This window comes from Galeopterus variegatus, unplaced genomic scaffold (genome assembly GCF_000696425.1).
Source record: "Galeopterus variegatus unplaced genomic scaffold, G_variegatus-3.0.2 Scaffold450, whole genome shotgun sequence".
NCBI lineage: Eukaryota > Metazoa > Chordata > Mammalia > Dermoptera > Cynocephalidae > Galeopterus > Galeopterus variegatus.
In genome coordinates this window covers 610,920-631,981 of record NW_007726561.1, presented here as the reverse complement: position 1 = coordinate 631,981, position 21,062 = coordinate 610,920, and the positions used below count along the sequence as shown (strand labels likewise).

At 48.2% G+C, this 21,062-nt stretch overlaps 1 protein-coding gene across 2 annotated transcripts in view; it reads right to left on the bottom strand.

The window, feature by feature from the left end:
* Positions 1–7,572: 7,572 nt before the first annotated feature.
* Positions 7,573–21,062, bottom strand: part of IGF2BP1 (insulin-like growth factor 2 mRNA binding protein 1) — a 40,837-nt gene continuing 27,347 nt past the window's right edge. The window contains exons 5-15 of one of the 2 annotated variants that reach the window (XM_008568897.1): positions 19,449–19,512; positions 16,876–17,157; positions 15,710–15,844; positions 14,630–14,752; positions 13,749–13,884; positions 12,883–13,005; positions 12,381–12,500; positions 11,387–11,461; positions 10,358–10,489; positions 10,024–10,137; positions 7,573–8,138 (exon numbers count right to left, since the gene is read on the bottom strand). In XM_008568897.1, the coding sequence (XP_008567119.1) occupies positions 8,046–8,138; positions 10,024–10,137; positions 10,358–10,489; positions 11,387–11,461; positions 12,381–12,500; positions 12,883–13,005; positions 13,749–13,884; positions 14,630–14,752; positions 15,710–15,844; positions 16,876–17,157; positions 19,449–19,512 (1,397 nt within the window). In that variant the 3' untranslated portion in view covers positions 7,573–8,045. The remainder of the gene's footprint in view (positions 8,139–10,023; positions 10,138–10,357; positions 10,490–11,386; positions 11,462–12,380; positions 12,501–12,882; positions 13,006–13,748; positions 13,885–14,629; positions 14,753–15,709; positions 15,845–16,875; positions 17,158–19,448; positions 19,513–21,062) is intronic. The other variant, XM_008568898.1, reaches the window with a different exon arrangement.

Below are 21,062 nucleotides of genomic sequence, written 5' to 3'. Positions count from 1 at the left end.
GGAGGAACAATGGGAAATAAACCAAAGACTTATCAGGCAAATTGGAATGGTACAATTATGAGTGAGCAAAGGAAAGCATGTATTTCAGGAGATGGCAACATACACCAGATTTAAAGCAATGGCAAAGTGGCCAATGGGCAGATCCAGTCATAACCGGAACTTGTCTCTCAGAAGCTGGAGTCTAGAGGAAAGCCACACTCATGAAAAGGGACAGGGAGTGTGGGAAGTTCCCATTGTCAACGATAGGATTCCGGATCAGAGGAGACCTTCCAAGGTAACGGCATCGTAAGTGGGGCAACCTGGATCAGGATCACAGCCTCAGCCACCGAATGGAACACTTAGGAGTTATTAAGATAAACATTGTGTTTCTCACACACATAGACATTAAAGGCCTTACATGCTGGATTACCTATTTAATCCTCAAAACAATCCTAAAATGACTGTTCCTTTTTTATAGATGGAGGAACTGAGAATCAGAGAGGTTAGGTTACCAAAGTCACATAGATGTTTAGATTCTAGAACTTTGTACCCTTAACAACTAATCAGTATCTCTCCAAAAGAAATCTTCACTGGTGCATATGAAACAAGATTAAAATTCCCATTTCAGCTGTCGGTTTACTAGAACAGCCTCCCCTTCCATCCAGTTTAATAAAGCTAACACACAGCTAACATCTTAGGTATCTGTGCTTCTCTCTGGGGTCATGGCAGTCCTTGGCAAGATCACACCTTTCATAGCCCAGAGTCAACCATCGCCATGACGACCAGTTTGGTGAAGGGGAAGGCAGGAATGGTCCCCAGCCCTGCTTTCTGGGAGTTGGCCTGAAGAGTGGTGGGGGTGGGGAGAGATTGGGGGAAAAAACAGAAAGGAAGGAAGGAAGCAGAAGAGTGGGAAGAAGAGGAAAGACAGACTGCTGTGACCATGACCGTAGTTTAGCAAATATCCTCACCTGATGCTCTCCCTCCGCCTATTTGGCCTTCAAAGGGGGGAACAACAGAAGAAAGCAGGGTCAGAATAGACATTTTCCTTTACAGGAAACCCAAAATCAGAAGCCATCTATAGTTCTTCCTAGGCCAAGTGTCAGGAAGAGCAACACACCCTCCTCACTTGCAGAGTGGCTACTGCTGTCTGAGTGATTTCCCAACATCTTCTTTAATGATGGAGCCCATATTCCAAACATCTGACCCCCGATATGCAAAGCAAATGAAACGCAGGGCACCACCGAAAAGCCACTCCTCTGTCACTCTTCTGGACATGTAAGAAAAGTGCCTACTTTGTTTGGATAACTTTGGGTCCCTGTGAACCAGGGCTCTCATATGCTGAGGTTGCCCCCTGAAGGTCTGAGCATCTCAGTTCCCAGACCCAAAAAACCCTCTCTGAGACACAGACACACTCGGCTTTCAATATAAGTTTCCTTTTATTTTGAAATTCAAACAGCGGAATAAAGTGGTTTGTGGCTGAAACAACCTTCACGGGAAAGAAAATTGGAGTGCTCGTCAGTCAAAAGAACAAACTCCAAAAGTCTGAGCCAGCTGCCCCACCTTCCCCAGACAGAAGAAAAACAGATTAAAGGGTGGGAGGAAGGGTACAATCAAAATCGGGGTGGTGATGGCTGGCAGGTTTCCAAGGGAAGTACAATTTTCAAAATTGCTGCAATTACAGAATAAGGTAGCACTCATTTATAAAAGCAATCACAAGCAGAAGCCCTTCCCATGATTCGCATTCATAAAAATAAATTTTTTCACTCTGATGTCTCAGGACTGAGAACCAATCCACTTTGCCTCAGAGGAGGGGGCTCTTTTAGGGTATTTTGGTTTCAGGAAACCAGGATCAAGATTCTGGAGAAAGGGGAGAATCCAAATGGTTGCAGAGGATGTTTATTCATACGGTAACTCATAATCTGCTAGAATTCATTTTGAACATGCCTTTCCGTAGCAGTGGCTTACATAAAATTTGCACAGAAATGTTATAAGTGATTCCCCAGCCCCCACAAGGGGCAATGGTGAGTCAAGACTGAAGCACCCCCAACATACACAAGCCTTTGTTGCAGGTGGGGGTGACTGGCATCACCTGGCTGGGAGCACACAGGGGTGAGAAGCACAGAGACTTGCTGGCAGGAATGGGGGGGCCCATGAGGCAAGACCAGGACAACTGTGAAAGCTGTACCTGTGACAATAACTGGCACCTTATCTTAAACAAGTGAAGAAAATTGCCAAAGAGTGAAACTTATTTATGGGGGGAAAAAAAGGAGAAACGTTTGGGAAATTAAAACAATCCAGTGCTCACTGGAAAATGTCTCCCTCTTTTTTTAAAAAGATTTTTTTTGGTTTTTTTGTTTGTTTTTTAATTTTTTGGAAAGTAATTTTTAAGGTAATTTTTTTTTCCTTTGGAAAAAGAGATCTTTCCCCCCCCTAACCTAAGCAAGTGGAATTGCCACTACCTAATTTCTCTCTATAGTTTTGCTAAGAGGTAGATAAAACAAAAGTGAAACGGGGCTGCTACGAGGAGATCCGTTAGAGGGTGGGGAGGGGCCGGGGCCACCCAGTCAAGCTCCCTGACTACACAGAAGGCCTGAGCAAGCCCAGTCCTCGGACTCTCCCAGGGCAAAGGATCCTACTCCACCCCTTCTCCTTCTAGAGCCAACTGTCCCCTTGAGGATGGAGAAAAGGGTCCAGTGGAGGTGGAGGATCTCAAAGAAGCCCTGTTGAGGAGGTCTCAGCTCTGGCTTCTCCAGGCTTCCTGACTTTGAGGCCGAGGATGGGTTCCAGGCTAAGCCCCAGGTCTCACCTCCAACCAGCCTCCTCTGTAGAAGGGAGAAAGCAAAGCCTCGCCTCACCATCTGGTCCAACAAAACTATAGCAGGTGAGAGGGGGACAAGCTGGAGGCAAAAGAGGGGAAACCTGGGCAAGGAAGGCAGAAAGGGGGGACCTAATGGCTAGCCCTCCCGACCCAACCGATATGAGGGGGATCCTGGCAGGCCTGCCTGTTCCCCAAGGACAAACCTTTTGTGGCACAAGCCTCAACTCACTTCTCCTGGCTGGGATTCACACCCTTAGTTCCAATCTCACTGTACGGACTGAGGTAGTTAATCCATTTGTACTTGTAGCATCCATCACCTGTGGTTACTCAAAACACATGCTCCCGGGGAGCTTCCTGCTATTTCATTTAAGAAAAAAAAACCTTTTCTTTTGTCTTGTCAATCCGATTCGACCACACCACGGCACCAGTCATGGCGCCATCAGACTGTGCCCCAAGGCGTATACAGGGTCGAGGGTCAGGGTTGGGGCTCTTGCCCACCCTCTAAGCCACCTTCAGTCATGAGGCCCCCTCTCTGTCCTGTACCCCGATAGAGAAGCCTGTATCCAAAGAAAAGAAACTGAAGTTCTCAGCTGGTGTTACTCTAAGTCTTAATACAAGAGAGATGTTCTGCATCTAAATCATTGGGTATTTGGAAAGGAAATGGCTTTTATGTCCCCTGGCATTGATGAGGATTTTTTTCAATCTTCCTGAAATTACTGTGGCAGGCTGTGCTGTTTTCCTCCTACACGTTCTCAACAAACAGGCGAACCAGTCACGTGGTGTGAATGTCAAAGCCACTAGAATCTCCGCATAAACACTTCAGGGGAAAGAAAGAAGACCCCCCCCACCCCTGGACGCGGTGGGAGGAAGGGGCTGCCCAGGTAGGGCCCCAGCTTCTCTCGTGCATCAGGAAGGCTTGAGCAGTCCCTCTGGGGCTCTGTGAGGTAGTTACGTAGCACTGCTGGTTCCCAGTTTGGCAGAGGGTATGTCTGGGGTGAGAGGAAGGGAAGGCACCCTTGAGAGCTAGCGGAGGCCCCTCCTCACCAACCGTCTGCCAGGCCTGAAGGGAACTAGGCGGTGCCATCTGCAGTGGGGTAGGGGACTAAGAGCAGTCTCACAAGGAGCTATTTGGACCCCCAAACTTCCCCTCCCCCAAAGTGCAACCAGGAGCAAGTGGACCCCTTTCTCAGCTCCCTATTCCTTGGCAAGTACCATTCCCAAGTCCCCAGGAGCCTCAGAAGGGAAAGGACGGGACTTGTCTTTAGCCGAAACTGTCTCCATGAGGCCCCTCCTCTCAGACAGCCTGGGTCTATGTTGAAAGATGGCCATTGCTTTGATTCAGAAACGGCCTCTCTCAGCCTCTGTCTGTCTGTCTTTGGCACAGAGGAGACGGACACATAGAACCAATTGGAGTGTCCCCTCCAGTATACTCTGGGTTTTATATGGGGTTATTTCTGCCAATAGTGAGGCATTAAACAAGACAATAGCTCCCAACTGCCCCCAAAAATGGAGAGCTCAGGGAAAAGGAGAAAAGACTGACAAGGACTAAGGAGGGGAGGAAAGAGTCGAAGGGTGGTAAAACTCTCTGTCCTTAAAAACAGCCCTCTCCTGTCCAGACCCCTCCCCGGAGCTGAGTCCACAACCCAAACTGCAAAAGGCAACCAGACCCTAGAGGGGATTAAAGCCATTGGGGTGTACCTGGCAGATGCAGCTTCAAAGTCAGTCAGTGAATAAAACCATTTTGGTTTTTCATGTGTTTCAAAGAATTTAAAAATATATCCTATAGAGATGGTCCTTTCTTAAAAATATATATGTAGCACACACATATATGTAGCTCACAGAAGCATTTTTTTTTTTTTTAAAGTCGCTTTTCTCAGATCATCCAAATCTCCCAAGTGCTTTTCGCCAAGGATGGGGACATGGAGGTGCCATGCGGGAGGGCCAGACCTGGCCTCGGGACCCAAGGAGGGCCCGCCAAGAAAGCCCTTCATTCCACTAAACCTTAACCATCACACCAAACTCTTTTGCTTTCTGGTAGCGTAACTTTCACAATTTTCCTGCTGGGCAAATATCAGCGATGAGTGGAGCCTTGCCTGATCCAAATAAGTCAAGTTTTCCTGCCCCTTGCCACACTTCCTGGTCTCTTCTATGAGCTGTATCAGCCAAAGGAAAAGGACTCGGGATTTAAGGTGTGAAGGGCGCAGGTCCCCAAGGAAACTGAACACTGCAACAATCACATTTCAGGTACTGTGGGATTTTTTTTTTTTTTCCTGATGATAGTTTGAACCAGATATCAAAGCATGCTTGCCGCTGGAAATTAGCTTTAAATCATTAAATGGCCGATGTCTGAACATTATCTGCTTCATTTTGGGAAAAATCACATAGAGCCAGAGATGAAAAGTTGGGAGACCCTTTATGTGGTTGGGACAGGTGGGAGGCTTAATTCTACTGGTCTGATGTGACCCCTAAATACTTTCCTGCTCCTCCTCTCTTTGGGCTAGATCCTTCTGGGGGCTGGGAAGGAATGTCGTGGGGAGAAAGTGGTAAGACCACAACAAGGCGGGAACCTGTCCCAATCACGTCCCCATGTCCCCTGCCTCTCCTTGCCACCCACCACCCCTAAAACCAAGAATTCCCTAAGTTTGGGTCCACTTTTACAATCAATCACATCAATCTAAAGAAGGTAGAGAGATGGAGGGGGCAGTTATCTGAGTATCTGTTTGCTCCTTGGTCTATGGACATAGACTAAGAGTAGCAAGATGGGATTGAAATGAAACAACAATAACCAAACAAAAGAAAAAAAAATGAAAAGCATTGCAATGACAAACCAGGTGGACCTCTCTGAGGGTGAGAGGGTGGCCTCATCTTTCTTACATGAACAGAATCTTGGCTCCCATACTTTTACACAGAAATATAGATTTTTTTAAAGGGTACATTTTTTAATTATTTCTCTCCTCGATAAAACGGAGGCAATATTTTAAAATATCTCAACAGCACCTCAGGTGGGAAGAACCAGCTGGGATGCTGTTTAACCAATGTGGGAAAGAGGAAAGGCCAAGGGCCAGCTGCTTGTTGGACATTGTAATTTTGCCACCAGGGGTGCTCACAGCTCTGCTAGACCTTTAATCCTACCAGGTAGGATATTCCAGCAGGGCCAGCAGCTTGGGGTTCTAGAAGCCAGAGATCAGAGACAGGCAAGGCTCTGGACTGTCTCAAACCTGGGCTAGCCTCTCAGCCCCAGCCTTCTCCCAAGGGGCTGGCCCCTCAGCCTTTCCCACAGGGCCTGTTCTCCATAGAGAGTTCCTAAAGGGTTACTGGCTCATGCTGTAAGAAATCATGAAACATAACTTTCTCATTTTTTTCTTTTCATTAAAAAAATAAAATATTCAAGACTATCAGCTTCTCTTTTGCTTTGCTTTTCTTTTTTATATAAAATATGAGCAAGCCGCAAAGAAAAAAAGATTTTAAAAAACCCAAAAAACAGAAAACAAAAATCAAAAACAACAACAAAAAAAACAAAAACAGGGTTGGGGGAACAAAAAGGGAAAGAATTGCTGAGGTAACTTCATACCTTGAGGTAGTTTACTTCGCACACAGCACTGCCTGACTCTGCCCACGCCATGGTTGTCTCGTCACTGTCATTGTTGCAATGTCGAAAGGGGGGGGACTCCACGCACGGGCTCTTCCACGTGCAGGAGAGGCCTTCCTCCCTTCCCAGCACACTTGAGAGTATTGTCCAGGGTAGCTAAAGTGCATCACCTGGCTGACATGCATTGACAATTGGTATATTAGGAGGGGAGGCCTAACCTCATTTAACTAATGGCCGCTGTCCTCCATGGGGGCTAAACTTCCAGCAGGATCTTATTGAGCCTGGCAAATCAATAAATTAAGCTAATTTACTCCTTTGTGCACAATGCTCCTGGTATTATGAATTTTGTTTGTTAGACACACCTTTCATCATGCCAATAGTGATCCATGGAGGCAGAAGCCATCAATTAAATATTCCTCTAGGATAAAATCAGAAGCAAATACTCTCCAATTTACTAAATTTACCAGATGATGGACTTTAGCTTTATCAGGAGCTCAAGGTTGGGTTCCAAGTCCCAGCACCACGAAGGCAACAGTGCCGTGGCAGGGAATGCCCCACAACCCCTGCCTCTGGGAACCAGCCCTTATGAGAGCACATGGGCTCGGGTGAGGGCACCGTGGCAGCCTTTGGGGCCACTCAAGTCCTCCATGGAACTGAGACTTTATCAAGGGGAGTTAGCATCCCCTTCCCAGTGCTCACATCCAATCATTAAAATAGACTTTAAAAAAATATAAAATCCACCTGAGAATGATGGGAATCAGGGACAGTGGTCAGCCCCTACCCTGCTGCGCATCAGTACCACTTATGTGCACCTGGACATGATTGGGACCTACTGGTTAGAGGGATGTGAATATGGTGGGGAATCTTGGTGGTGAAGCCCCAACAGAGTGGAGGAAATTTCAATTGTGCCAATTTCTCAAGATGGTGATCTGGACTAGATCGGCCACAAGGGCACTCCTTTTAAACGTGGATTACTATATATTTTAATTGTCTTTCTCCCCACTTCTCCCCTTCTTAATTCCTCGTTGCACCTATTGGTCGGTTAGGGAGGGATTAGAATTAAACTACAGACACTGATGAGTCTTCTCCCTTGAGTCAATATTGCGAGCAAAGCAATGCCTTAGTTCCCACTTTTTTCTGATAGAAGTAAAGATAAAACAATTAATGTGAATATAAGAAGAGGCAGTGTCAGGGCGTGAGAATGGAGGTATTTTAATCAATTAACCAAGTAGGAGGGAGAAGGTTAGAAAGATTTTAGGGTTAAGAAACAAACCATCCTTTGAGGCTGATTAAAACACCCCTCTGCATGTTTTAAAAACCTGAAGGAAATTTTATTTCTCTTCCCACTGGGGTCTGACCCACCCTCTTTGTGGGGCCTGGAGAACTTCCTTAAACAATCCACGTTTAAAAGCACCCTGAGCTAGAATTTCAATGGTGACACCCCAAGAGGTGGGCAGTGTTGGGCCAATCAGTTGGGTATTTGAGGCTGAGAGATCAGGGTTCCTCACTGGAACATCTTTCTCGAGCAAGTGGGCAAACCTGATCTACAGCCCGGCCCAGGGGTCCCCGATTCCCACTCATTCTCAGGCCTGCCGGGGAGAGCACACTCTCGCGATTTTCGCCCGTTGTCCTGGAGTCGATGGGAAGGGAAGGGGCTGGTCACTTCCTCCGTGCCTGGGCCTGGTTACTCTGTCCCTTCTGGTGCTGCTGCTTAACCTGGGCCAGGATGTCTCGGATCTTCCTCTGAGCCATCTGCAGCAAGAGGCAAGAGAGGGAGGGTGTGAAGACCCCCAAGGAGACAGCCTTCCACGGAGAGAGAGGCCATCAGGATCCAGACATGGGCCAAAAACGAACAGCTCACGCAGGACTCAGAAGAGAGGTAAGAGGAAGACTGAGGGTAAGGGTGACCTTAAACTTCTCTGCTCCAAGGGGAGCCTGAGCATCCACTGGATAATACAGGAAGCGGCGGGGGTGGAACGCGGCAAGGGAAGAGAAACAGTGGTATGAAGCCTATTCATCAAAATTTAAAACTTTACAGAGTTGACACACGTTACTTAACCCAAACCTCCTAGAGTTTCTAGGCAGAAGCATATTACATGTCGTCCCAGGGTTATAAATTAGGAGGCGTTATCACAAATCTGCCACTCGTGTAAATACCCCAGGAAAGGAAATAAAATGCCCAGACACGGGTTAACAAAAAAGTGGTGAAATAAATAAGCTCCATTGTGAAAATGGATGAAATGCCAAAAGATCGCTATCAGTACCCTTTGCTTTTTAAAAGTTTCTTCTCGAAGAATATGATTTTTTTTTTCCTTTTTGTCTTTTATCATGACCGGCAACGGATCGCAACCCTCAGTGTCGCGCCCGTACCGGCCCGGGACCGGCAACGGGATCGCAACCCTCGGTGTTGCTCCCTGCACCTCGCTCAGCCAGTGAGCGGGAACCGGTCTGTATGTGGGATCCGAACCCTCGGCGGGAGCGCTGCCGCGCTTCCCAAGCGGCGCACTGTAGCAGTGCGCCACCGGGCCGGCCCCTCGAAGAATATGATTTTGTAAGGGAAATCAACTGCAAAATTGATTCATGTCATAGAAATTTACCAGAATGTCTCTTTTCCATAAACTGAGTGCTTGATTTCTCGGTTAAAGAGAAAGCTGGTCTAAGTTGGAGAAAGAATGTGGAAATCAATATTTATATGTGTTCTCACTCCATCAGCCCTGGCTTGATGTTTTACATACCTTTTTATTTAATCCTCACTCTGATCAACCGAAACTGCTTCAGTATTTAATAGGTCCTGGCTCTGTGCATCCTTAAATGTATCATTTATCCTCTTACGCCTCAGTTTCCTCACTTGTAAAGTGAGGAGATTAAATCAGTTCAGATACATACACCGTGCAGAACAGTGCTGAGTGTGTCATAAATACCTATAAATCTCAGGTGTTATTATTGTGGCTCTTATTAATACATCTCACAGGGTTAAAGAGAGTTACTTATCCAACAGCAGAGAGGCTAGATGGAGCCTGAGCTCACAGCCCTCTGGCTCCAAAACCCGCATTCTTTGCTCCTGCCCCACACCACACTGGAGCCAGGAGCCACCTGAGCCCTCAGCTGTCCTCCATGAGTTGTAGGAACTGTGCTCAACTGTCTCCAAAGTCCCTTCCAGTTCCAACACTGAGCAATTTTAGATTTGAGGAAAACCTCCTAGCTGACAATCACCTTTCCCTGGAGTCGGCGCCACTGCTGGGCAGTGCAGGGATGAGGAATTCTGGGAAGGGGGGGGAGAGCAGGACCCAGGGAGGGAGCAATCATTCCAGGAAAGGCAAAATGACGCATTTGAAAACTGCAATCCATGGTGTTATCAATACCATTACTATTATTCCATGAGCAAGCCTGGGTGATGGAGAATACCAATTTCCTTTCCTATCCAGTGCAAAAAGGGGCTGGGGAGGGACTAAGGTTAGACAACAGGAACGACTATTTTAAGACAGAATAAAACATCTAACACATCCCAGCCCAAAGGCAAGCAGATGTGGTCAAGGCCACAGGACCTATCAAGGTCATGCAGGTCAACCTCCGGAGTCTCTGCTTCCTGCTCCCTGGGCTCCTGCAGCCCTCCCGAGATGGGGAGAACCACGTGTACCTGGCTGGCATAGAAGTGCCCGATGATCTTAACGATGACCTGGTCGTTCTCATCAGGGGTCTGGTCTCTTGGCACTACCACCTCAGCTGCTGTCAAATTCTGCAACTCGTTCACCTGGGGGTGGCCAGAGAGGAGCTCAGGGTGGGATTGGAGGGAGGGGCAAGAGGAAGGTGATAAGCAGGAAGAACCAGCGGCTGAGCCTGGGGAGTAGAATCACGTAAATGGGCCAATCGGGAGTCCTAAGGTTGAGCAGGGCAGGGGAGCAACAGGCCAGAGCAGCTGTCGGGTCTAGAGACCAAGGCTCAGAGCTCTCAGCCTGGCCCTTGTGGCTCACCGTTTTGCCGCCTTTGCCAATGACTCGGCCGGCTGCCGATGCTGGCACCCGTATATGAGTCTCCAGCTTTACTTCCTCCTTGGGACCAAAGAAGTTCTCCTCCTTGAGTTTGCCATAAATTCTTCCCTGAGCCTGGGAAGAGGAGGTAACTGTTAATCAGCCAGCACATATCTGTGGCAAAAGGGAAGAGTGGTAAACACCAACTGCAGTCCCCAAGCTCCACCCCGTCCTTTTCTGGCCCGCGGTGCCCACCCTGCCCTAGGCAGATGTGAAACGCTCAGCAGGGCCACCTGTCAACATTCCTTCTACTTATTTGTGATTATCCTCCTGGATGGGGATTATTGTGAGTTATGAGTAACTCCCAGAGGAATATAATTCATAAGCTACAAACCAGGCCTCCAGCGTCTGGGATGACTGCATTTATTTGGACGTGGCAATGACTAACATTTCAAGGCCCTGAATGGCAACTAATGGAGTCATGCAGAGGGCAGGTCTGCCAGATGCTCCACAGTAGCCTACCAAGTTGTCCCAATTCTCTATCCTGAAGTAGGTCAGGTCAAGCTAATTGTTAGCTCTTTGGCTATCTGACCAGAAGTTCGAGAACCTAAGCATGTACCAGGGGCATAAAGGAGAGAAGAGAATTTGGCATCAAAGGCCTTCCTTAGTAACTAAAGCAGAGTATGCTCAACTGGTACAGCGTGGTGTTATAACATCAAAGTCAAGAGTTCGGATCCCTTACCGACCAACCACCAAACAAAAAATAAAATAAAAAAGGAAGAGGCCCTCGGACTTCCTTCTTTCCCATACTCCCATGTAGACCCTTCAGGAAGTAGAAGTCAACAGAAATTGTCTGATGCCAATATGAAAGAAAGCAGCTCTGCAGCCCTGGATCATGCAGGGAAGGCTTAAAGATGTGAAAACGGTTTGACAGTTAATGGGAAGTTGCCCCGGCCTTTTTCCTGCACTTAGAGGAAGTACCCAACAGCAAATCCCCTGCATCCTGCTTGGAAAAACAAGAAAGATCAAAACCTTGAATTGGGCCTCTGGGGGTCCAGTGATGATAACCATACGAACTTTGGAGTCGGGTGTCTCAGGCGGAGCAATCTACAAAGCAAACAGCTGGTCAAAGAGGGACCCTCTTTTGGAAGACCCCCACCATCTCTACCTCCTTCAGGTCCCCAACCACCACCCTTACTTCTGCTGCCCATCTGAGAACTAGGGGAGGAAGAACAAACAGTTTGAGAGTCCAGTCATTGCCCTGCACACCAGAACTGTTATGAGGACACAGGTGGTCGATTAAAAGGACTTGCTTCAGTGACATTTCCCAAGTTCTGCCTGCCTGTCCCCTCTCCCCTCCCAATCTCTCAGGGAGGTTTCAGTGGAGTCCTGCAGGGAGAGGTGGGGACAAGATGAGATGACCAGTGGGAGGAGTGCAGTGACTGCACCTCCACTAGAGAACAGTCATGGCTTTTGCCCAAAGCTTTTTAAGACCTCTAAAACAGATTCAGGTTGTGAAACTGAACATTACCTTTATTTCACTATGACACACTCTCCCTTCTCTCTCCCCTGGACCCTGGCCAGGGAAGGTGAAGAACAACTAATGCTTAGCATTACCGTGTGCCAGACACTGACTGAGCCAGGGGCTTTAGCCATATGGTTTCGTAGAACTGTACGGATGAGGAAAGAGAGGCTCAGTCCACATGGGTTAATAACATGGGTTATTGGGAAGCAACAAGGTAGGGCCGGGATGTGAACCCAAGTCAGCGTGCGGCAGAAACTAAGCTCTCTTTCTGTGCTACAACCCTGCCTCCTACCTAGCCCGAAAACCCAGAAACACTGAAGGCACCCCATGGAGGACCGAGAAAGGTCAAAAGCAAAGACAACTGTTATTCCTCAGGGTAGGGTCCCAAACACAAGGTGCAGAATTCCAAAAAGAACATGGGGAATCGGGGAGCAAACGCAGAGGTGGTAGGAGCAGAGGACCCTGTCATCCCAGGAACTGAAGACCCATAGAGCAGATCACCTTGATGGAGGCGCTGGCGAACCGTGAGAGCTGTTTGATGTGCTGCCCCTTCTTGCCGATGATGGCGCCCACCGCCTGGGCGGGGATGAACACCTGCACCATCTCCTGCTCTGGAGCTTGCTGCCAGGACAGGGGGCCCTATTATCAAGGGGGCATGAGGGGCACAGCCCAGAAGCCTCCCCACTCCCCTGCCTCGCATCGTACTAGGAGGAAGGATGCAGGCACCTAACTGCACCCTGGGCTGCCAAAGGATGCTGCGAGCTCTTTAGCTCTTCCTGCGCTCAGGCATCCCGGGCAGCATCCAAGGCTGTGCTCCGCAAGGCTGGCATTTTGGAGAGTCAGTGCCAGAGGCTGAGAACAGTGCAGAGAAGGGGTATCCCTGAGATCACCCTTCCCACTTCCCACAATCTTCCCAAGCCTCAGACTCCCACAGGGGATTGGACCCCATAAGGAAGACCACACCTGGGCCCAGGAGTCCTTTGGAAAAAGAGCTTCCACCTACCATAAAGGAGCTGTAGGGAGCAGCCCCAGTAACGCTGCTGGGAGGCGGTGGTACTGCGCTGGACGAGGCGGGGAAGAGACCCACGGCAGCCAGGTTCAGGCCGGGGATCAGATGAGACTGCAGCTGAGGAGGAAAGGTGAGGGGCAGGCAGGTCAGCTCCCTCTGAACCTGGCCTGGTGGCACCCAGGTTGTGGCCCTGGTTAAACCAGAAGGATGAGTGGGCAAAAACTGGGAGAAGTTCAAGCGTTTGCACAAAAATCTGCCGACCCTGTAGTTTTCATACACTCTCGCACACAGAGTTTGGGTGCGGAGTTGTGGGTGATGTGATGTTCTCACTGGGCTAAGAACTAGCAACTCCATCAGGAAGAGCCAACCAGCTGTGCACCCTCAGAAGTCCTCCTCTCTGGGTGCTCACCCCACCCTGGTGGAGAAAGACTCCAGCCTCATAATCCTGCAATACCACATCGGGGAGGAGGAGGGCAGAAAGAGCTCCATTTCATGTCTAGACTTGTGGTTCTGAACCTTTTTAGTCATGGGCCCTACACCCACTCCCCGTTAAAAAACGTTAAGAAAGTTATGGACCCTCCCTCCACTAAAGTCCACATAAACACAAAATTTTCACATATTTGTAAAAGGATCACAGGCCTCTAGGGCCACGATGGGCCGCCCCCCACCCCAAGAACCAGATGAGCAACCCCTGTTAACTAAATACAGTTGTAAAGCCTCTGGTGAATCAAGGTTCAAAAGCATCAAGTGAGGCACCAAGGCCACACAGCATAGGGCCCGTGTGTCTGTCACCCTGCCACCACAAGTACTGCTGTCAGGCAGACTCAGGGAAGGGTGCAGAGGGGCTGCCTAGCACTCACACTCATGGCAGCCACGTCGTTTTCGTAGGCCTCCCGAACTTTCTTCATGATCTCCTGCTCGGCCCTGCAGCAGTTCTCAATGGCCCCCTTCACAGTGATGGTCCTCTCAGGGTTGTACAGGGTGAGGTCCTGCAAGCTGGCGGGAAGAGCAGGCAGCATCAGCCTTGCACTGCAGGCCAGGCCCAGGCCTCAGACACCAGCCGAGTCGCGGGTCCACCATTTCTGCATGCTGCTAACTCTCCATCTCCAGCCTTCGGTGTCCCGTCGGAACCAGGGCAGGAATGAGGTGCAGGCAGACGAGAATGCCTAACTGAAACCCCTCTGTTTGCAACGAATCCAGTCACAGACAGGTTATGGGAACCGGTCAGGCGGGAAGGAGGCTTGTGCCTGCAAATCTCCCCGTTGGCTCTAGGCAATCCATTTCCCGTGCCTTTTCAGAAGAGAGCAATTACTTTGCCCACAGGCTAGTCTCTGATGAAATGAGTACTCCACCCCCTTAACTTTGGTTCTTCCAGAGCGGCAGCCCACCACACAGACAGAAAAGGACTGAGCCCATCCTCTTCTGAGGTGGCAGACAGGCTCCTAGCTGCAGGCTGTCCTCAAGACGCAGAGGAAGAGAGCTCAGATGTGGCAGCAGGAGGGCTGAAGAGGAAGCACCTACAGCTGACCCCCACCCTACAGGGCAATGGAGACGGGCGAGCTCCAGCTCTTAGAGAGGAAAAAAAAAGCTTTTTATTGCTTCTTTGATTTTTTTTCTTCGAGAAGCAGAAACAGTACCCAATTTAAGGGAGCAATTGTCAAGTCTCAATAACGAAAAAAATTGCTGACCCTGGGCCCTGTGCAACCCCCACTTATGAACAGGGAAGTGGAGGGAGCCTTACGAGGAGATGGTGATTTTCGTCTCTGTGTCCTGCTCCACCTTCTTCAGGTTACGCCCTTCCTTGCCAATGAGACGCCCCACGAAGTTATTATGGGCCAGGATCTTCAGGGGGACCTCGTCAGCCCTTAGGAAGACAGGGGAATAAGTGAGGGACACAGCTGCCTCAGTGGTGGTGACATGGACACTCAATGCCACCCCAGACTTGCGGTTTCCAGAACAAAAGTGAGTGTTAAGAGATTAGAAAAATCAGATCAGTGGTTGCTTAGGGATAGAGAAATGGGGAAGGAGGGTGGATGGCCACGGGGCACCAGGAAACTTTGGAGTGATGGATATGTTCTTTATCTTACTTGTGGTGCTGGTTTTATAGATACGTACGTGTCAAAATTCAACTTGTATACTTAAAAAATATGTGCAATTTATTGTACACAAATTAAACCTCAACAAGGCTGAAAAAAGTGTACAAAGGACCATGTGTCAGTAAGTCCTTTGCATCACTGTTTTCTAATAATGATAATAAAATAATCCAAACACCCACCAAGAAACAGAAGATTGGGGGTTGGCTGCTTAGTTCAGTTGGTTAGAGAGCAGCCTTGTAACACCTATGTCAAGGGTTCGGTTCCCAGTGCCAGCCAGCCACAAAAAAAAGAAAAGCAAAAAGAGAAAGAAAGAGGAGATTGGTTAAACAAACTCTGAACAGCCATACCGTGGAATTCTATGCAGCTACAAAAAAAAAAATGAGTATGTCAATATGTGCTGATACAGAAAGTGAAAAAGTACAGCACATTTAATATGATCCTCTTTGTGCTGTGCTAACACACGTGTGTGCACACGCACACACATACACATGTGAATGCACACACCCACACATGTGGGCACACAAACACATGCAGAAGCACATACATACACATACTTGAGGTGCACAGACTTCCTAGGTTACACTAGGGGTAGGAAGGGGAATTTCATTTCTCAGTTTGTATTTTTAACTATGTCTCCTGTAGCTCTATATTGTTGCTATTAAAAAATGAATGATACAGGGAGGGAGTGGCAGTCCCTGAAGTTCCAAGAAAGACAGGAACCTTACGTTTTGGTGTCCTTTGCCTCCTTATGCATAATCTCCAAAATCATCTTACAGGCGGAGGAGCAGCCCTCGGGGGTCGAGTGGACGCTGATGGCCTTCTCAGCTGCGCCTGCATTCTCCTTCCTGTGCACATCTATCCTGAGGACCACAAGGACAAGGCTAGTTAGTTGTCCCCTGTGACACTGAGTCTTCAGGCTCCCCCTATCTCTCCTCAATCAAAGGCACAGAACCTGCTCCTCTTGAAACAAGGCCAATCAGGTGCAGAGTTTGGGAAGAGCCAAGAAAGGGCCAGGGAAATACCACTAGTCTGTTACTCTGGATTCTGTTTCAAATCAGGAGGTGGCTGGGGACAAGAACGCAGTCTATCACACAAATGCACGGGTGGGGACTACCAGCCCACGGCTCTAAAGCTACATTTTGAATTCTGTATGTCCTCCCTTGAAACAAATATTCAGGGAGGACACCATGTCCTAAACTAAAAGTAAATAATAAAGAAACTTATTATGACTAAGGACATAACATGACCTGTTCTTTTCCTTTTTTTTTTTGTCCTTTTTGAGACCGGCCGCACCGCGCTCAGCCAGTGAGCGCTCTGAGCACACCGGTCATCCCTATATAGGATCCGAACCCGAGGCGGGAGCGCCCCAGCGCCACACTCTCCCCAGTGCGCCACGGGCTCGGCCCATGACCTGTTCTTTTCCACCAAGTACATGGATCAGCTATGAAGATTAGAGAAAGCGGTGGTTAAGGTGGAATGGGAGATGAGATGTAATTATGACTTATTCTTGAGGGCCTCGACTTCGGCCAGGCTGGCCAGCCTCGTTGCCACCACTAAGTGGTCCTGAAATCACAGAGTGCTAAGGAGTGGCCAACTCACCAAGGTTGGATTTGCTTGAAGAGACCTTGTATGAAACTTTACATGAGAAATGATACAACCCTTCTTGCTCATGACGGTGCATGTCCCAACCCCTTCCACCAATGGCACCACCAGACCCATTCTCCCTCCCCACCTTGAGAGCTGGGATTGGAAGCAGTGACCCTGGAATGGTCCAGGCAATATTTCCTAAGAGGTAAATGTTGATGCCCCAGTGGAAGCACAGGAGCCCTCCCCAGGTACCAAGCACTGTTTCCTGGCACCCAGCCTGCATTCCCCAGCAGCCAAGACTCACTTGGACTGGGTCTGTTTTGTGATGTTGCGAATGGTGGCACCCTCCTTGCCAATGATGGCGCCCACATACTGGGTGGGCACTAGGAGCCGAAGGGGAATGTCCACTTGCTGCTGCTTGGCTGGTGCCCCCGCTGCCACAGGCGATCCCTGGCGGGGCTGACCCCGGGAGCCAAAGCCTCCTCGGCGCCCATTCTCAGGACCCTGGGCTATCTGCTCATCAGGAATGTAAGAGACCTTCAGGGCATGGTTCTCCAACTGGTGGCCATTCAGCTTCATGATGGCTCTGGGAACAGAGCAAGAGTCTATCGGTCACTCCAATCCATGCCAATCACACCAAGTGCCCTCCTTGTGCAAAGCACTCTACAGAGTTACAGCCTGGAACACACTAAAGAAAGGGAGATGACCACCTGCCCACAACCACCACCTCCCACCTTAGAGAACCTTCCAGTCTAAATGGCATCAAAGACATCAAAGGAAAAGTAAATATAGTGAATCCTAACGTTTGGTTGGGATTTATTGTTCACAAAGGCCTACATCAGAGAAGTGGGCTTCCAGTCCAATAGGGAGCACAGGGTGCTTCCAATGGAAAAAGGAAGACTGAGCCATAGACCTCAAAGAACTCCTATGTCTGCTGGAGAACATGCCGTGTTCCTGCAGTGGCTCAACAAAGCTGACACATACACTTTCTGGATTGAAGAATCCTACCAAGGGGTGAAGAAACCAAATGCTAACTACTACAAAATCTGAATTTTATAGATAATGAAACCAAAGTCAAGGGAGATTAAAATGTATCCTGTAGAATTCAAATGTTACTACCCCTGCCCTGGCATACCCTAGTGAAATGTGGGGCAAAGATACTCAATTGAGTCTGGACACCAGTATTCCAATCTTAGTTCCGCTGTTCACTAATTAATGTCAACTAGGCAATTCACAACCTAGTCTCGACTAAGTCTCATCAACTGTAAAGTGGGAAATTAATACCTGCTCTGCCTATATTACAGCTATTATATTTAGGTGATTTACTTTGAGTTAATTTGTGTGTACAGTGTAAGGTCCAAATTTATCTTTTTTGGGTATGGATACCAAATTGTCCCTGGACCATTTGTTGAAAAGGCATTTCTTTCCCATCCAATTTTCTGAACAGCTTTATTAAAAAAAAAAAAAATTGATCATAAATGTAAGGGCTTATTTCTAAGCCCTTAATTCTATTCTATTCCATTGATCCATATGTCTATCGTGAGGCCAGTACCACATCTAAGGCCAGTACACCACACTGATTTGATTAGTGCAGCTTAGAAGAAAGTTTTGAAATCTAGAGGTTTAAGTCCTCTAACTTTGTTCTTTTTCAGGATTTTTCAGGATTGTCATTTACTCTGAGTCCCTTACACTTCCTCGTATTGACTTTTAGGATCAGCTTCTCAATTCAGCCAAAACTGCCTTTCTTATAGGATCCATGTGAAAATCACATGTGAAAGCACATGATAAATTAAGGGATTTGTTGTTTCAACACCAACTTCCATGGTTAAGAAAACTCTGTGGGAAAAAAAGTAGGAACTGGAGACAGAATGGCTTACTTACCACTAGGAGACTGGAGTCTAGGTTTATTTGGGAAGTCTGTAAACGGAGCTGAATAAGACTGAAGGGGAGGGACAAGCACCATCCACTCCCAAGACTGACACTGGTTAGAAATGTTACAGGGCAACTGCAAGCAGTGGGAAATAAGCAAGTGTCGCCATGATATTTAAAGCCAGGCAAAGGAGCCCAGATGGCCACAAGGGGCAGGAGGAACCTCTAGAAGATTCTGAGTCCAGGAAGCATCTAAATGAAAACAGTAGGTACTTGAGGAAGTGGTGAGATTTTACAAAGTATCACTCGGGTAGAGGAAACAGCACATTGAAGAAACAAGAAAACCATCAAAAGCAAAATGTGGCGAAAGCCTATAACAAAGCCAGATATGGATATAAAGATGAGTAATGTGCAAAACGTGTAGCCTGTCTGTACCAGTAGGTGAGAAGCACAGTTGTTCAACCAAAGGGATATGGAGCTATAAACTGTGGGTGTGAGGGGACTGAAAGGGGCTTAGGAAAGCAACCACGAGGTTCACGACCATCATTGCAATAAAATGTCCGCTCTGGCATCGCAACAATCACCAATCCTTTTTTGAACCCTGCAGTTCCCCATCATCATCACTAGATGGCGCCGTTAACATAGCAAAGGACCCTGCAGTTCCCAGGTAACCAGAGACCTACCAGAAGCCGATCTTCTCTCCCCCAGAGGATTTCCCACCTTCCCTGAGAGGGCTTTGGGTCCCTCCCCCGCCTCGATATATTTTTGCTATCAATCCTTAAGAGTCTCTGAACCTTTGAGATCCCTGAAACAAAGGACACGAAGGAGACACACACCCTGAAAAAACGTTTTATGAGGGAGTCAGGTGTTGGCTGGGCCAATGTCAGAACCCAGGTGGAGACTCCAGCCTGCCTGGACCCTGTCGCCCTGTTAAACCCGAGGGACCAGGCTCACAACACCGACACCCAGAGACCCCCCCAGCCCAGCCCCACTTTCCAGCCCACTCACTGCCTGGTCTGCTCCCGGTTGGAGTAGGTGACGTTCACCACTGCCGTCTCACTCTCAGTGTTCACTGGGGAGAAAACAGAGGCCAATGTTAGGGCACTGATATCTAGAGGTGCCAACCAGGAAACCCCAACCCCTGCTTTTCATGTTTCGAGGCCACGAAGGCACCTAGCAGGTGACCCCAACCTTATGAAATATTTGAATGAAATGGCAAAAACATTTTCCCAGGAGGCCCCTTTCACCAGAACTACTGAAAAATTCAAATTAGCTTTCTTGCATTTTCCTTTCCTGTTTTCCTGGGTCCCCACCCTGCTTCCAAGAGAATGGATATACAAAAGGGTGCACCTGCCATATCAGCAATGATGCAGCAGGGCAAATACCTCGCACCCCCTGCCCATATACACACAATGACCCAGGAGTAAATTTACCCGTGGAAAGTTCAGCTAGTTAAAAATCAGCACACACTGTATAAAGATATAGCTGAGGAGGCTTGGGAAACACCCAAATCCATTCTAGAGGCCTCTATCCTCAAGTACATGTTAACCAATATTAGGTATATTGAGATCTAGCTGCCAAGGTCAAGGGTTCTGATCGAGTACAGGCCAGCCGTCAAACAAACAAAAACCAGGAGTGGCTGCTGTGGAGTCTAGAAGGAAAAAAAGCTGTCTACAGCTTTTCCAGGGGATAGAATTTCTTGCCTTGAGTATTTCAAACATCTTGGCAGTGGACGTGGACACACTGGACCATCATAGCTTCAGGACACTAGTCCTTGGCTCTAATTATGAGCAATCTTTTAGTTTTCATTTGAATCCCCAAATACTCTTTTCTACAGAGAAGTAGAGAATGGGTTGGCCAGCTGACATTAGAATTCCAAGCAATCTGGGCACATACTTCTCACTGTGTCTTTTGAATTTGGGTCCCCTAGGCCTGCTCAACCCTGGGGCACTGACTAAAACCAACCCTCTGCCCCACAACAGACGTTAATACTCTTGACGATAAGGCTCTTGGTCACAAAACTTCAGTGCAGATTACTCTTAAACCCTCTGGCCTATGTTAGTAGGGCTCTCCCACTTCAGTGGTGAGGAAGGGTCTGCGATAATATTCTTCTAGTGACTGGAAATACAGGACTGAACCAACAAAACCTCTGCCTTCACAGAGCTTACATTCCAGTGAGGGAGAGTAAATAAGAAAATTCTATAGAATACTAGAAAGTGATTAAGTGCTATGGAGAAATATGAACCAGGGTAAGAAGGGTGGGGTGGAGGGGGGCAATTTTAAATAGGATAGACACAGTGGAGCTCACTAAGAAAGTGACACTTGAGGGCCGGCCCGGTGGTGCACTGCTACAGTGCGCCGCTTGGGAGCCCGGCGGCGCTCCCGCCCGAGGGTTCGGATCCCACATACAGACCGGTTCCCGCTCACTGGCTGAGCGAGGTGCGGACGCAACACCGAGGGTTGCGATCCCGTTGCCGGTCCCGGTCCGGTCCGGGCGCAACACTGAGGGTTGCAATCCGTTGCCGGACACGAAAAAAAAAGACAAAAAGGAAAAAAAAAAAAAAAAAAGAAAAGAAACATTTGGGCAGCCCCGGGGACTTTTTTTTTTTTAAAAAAAAAAAA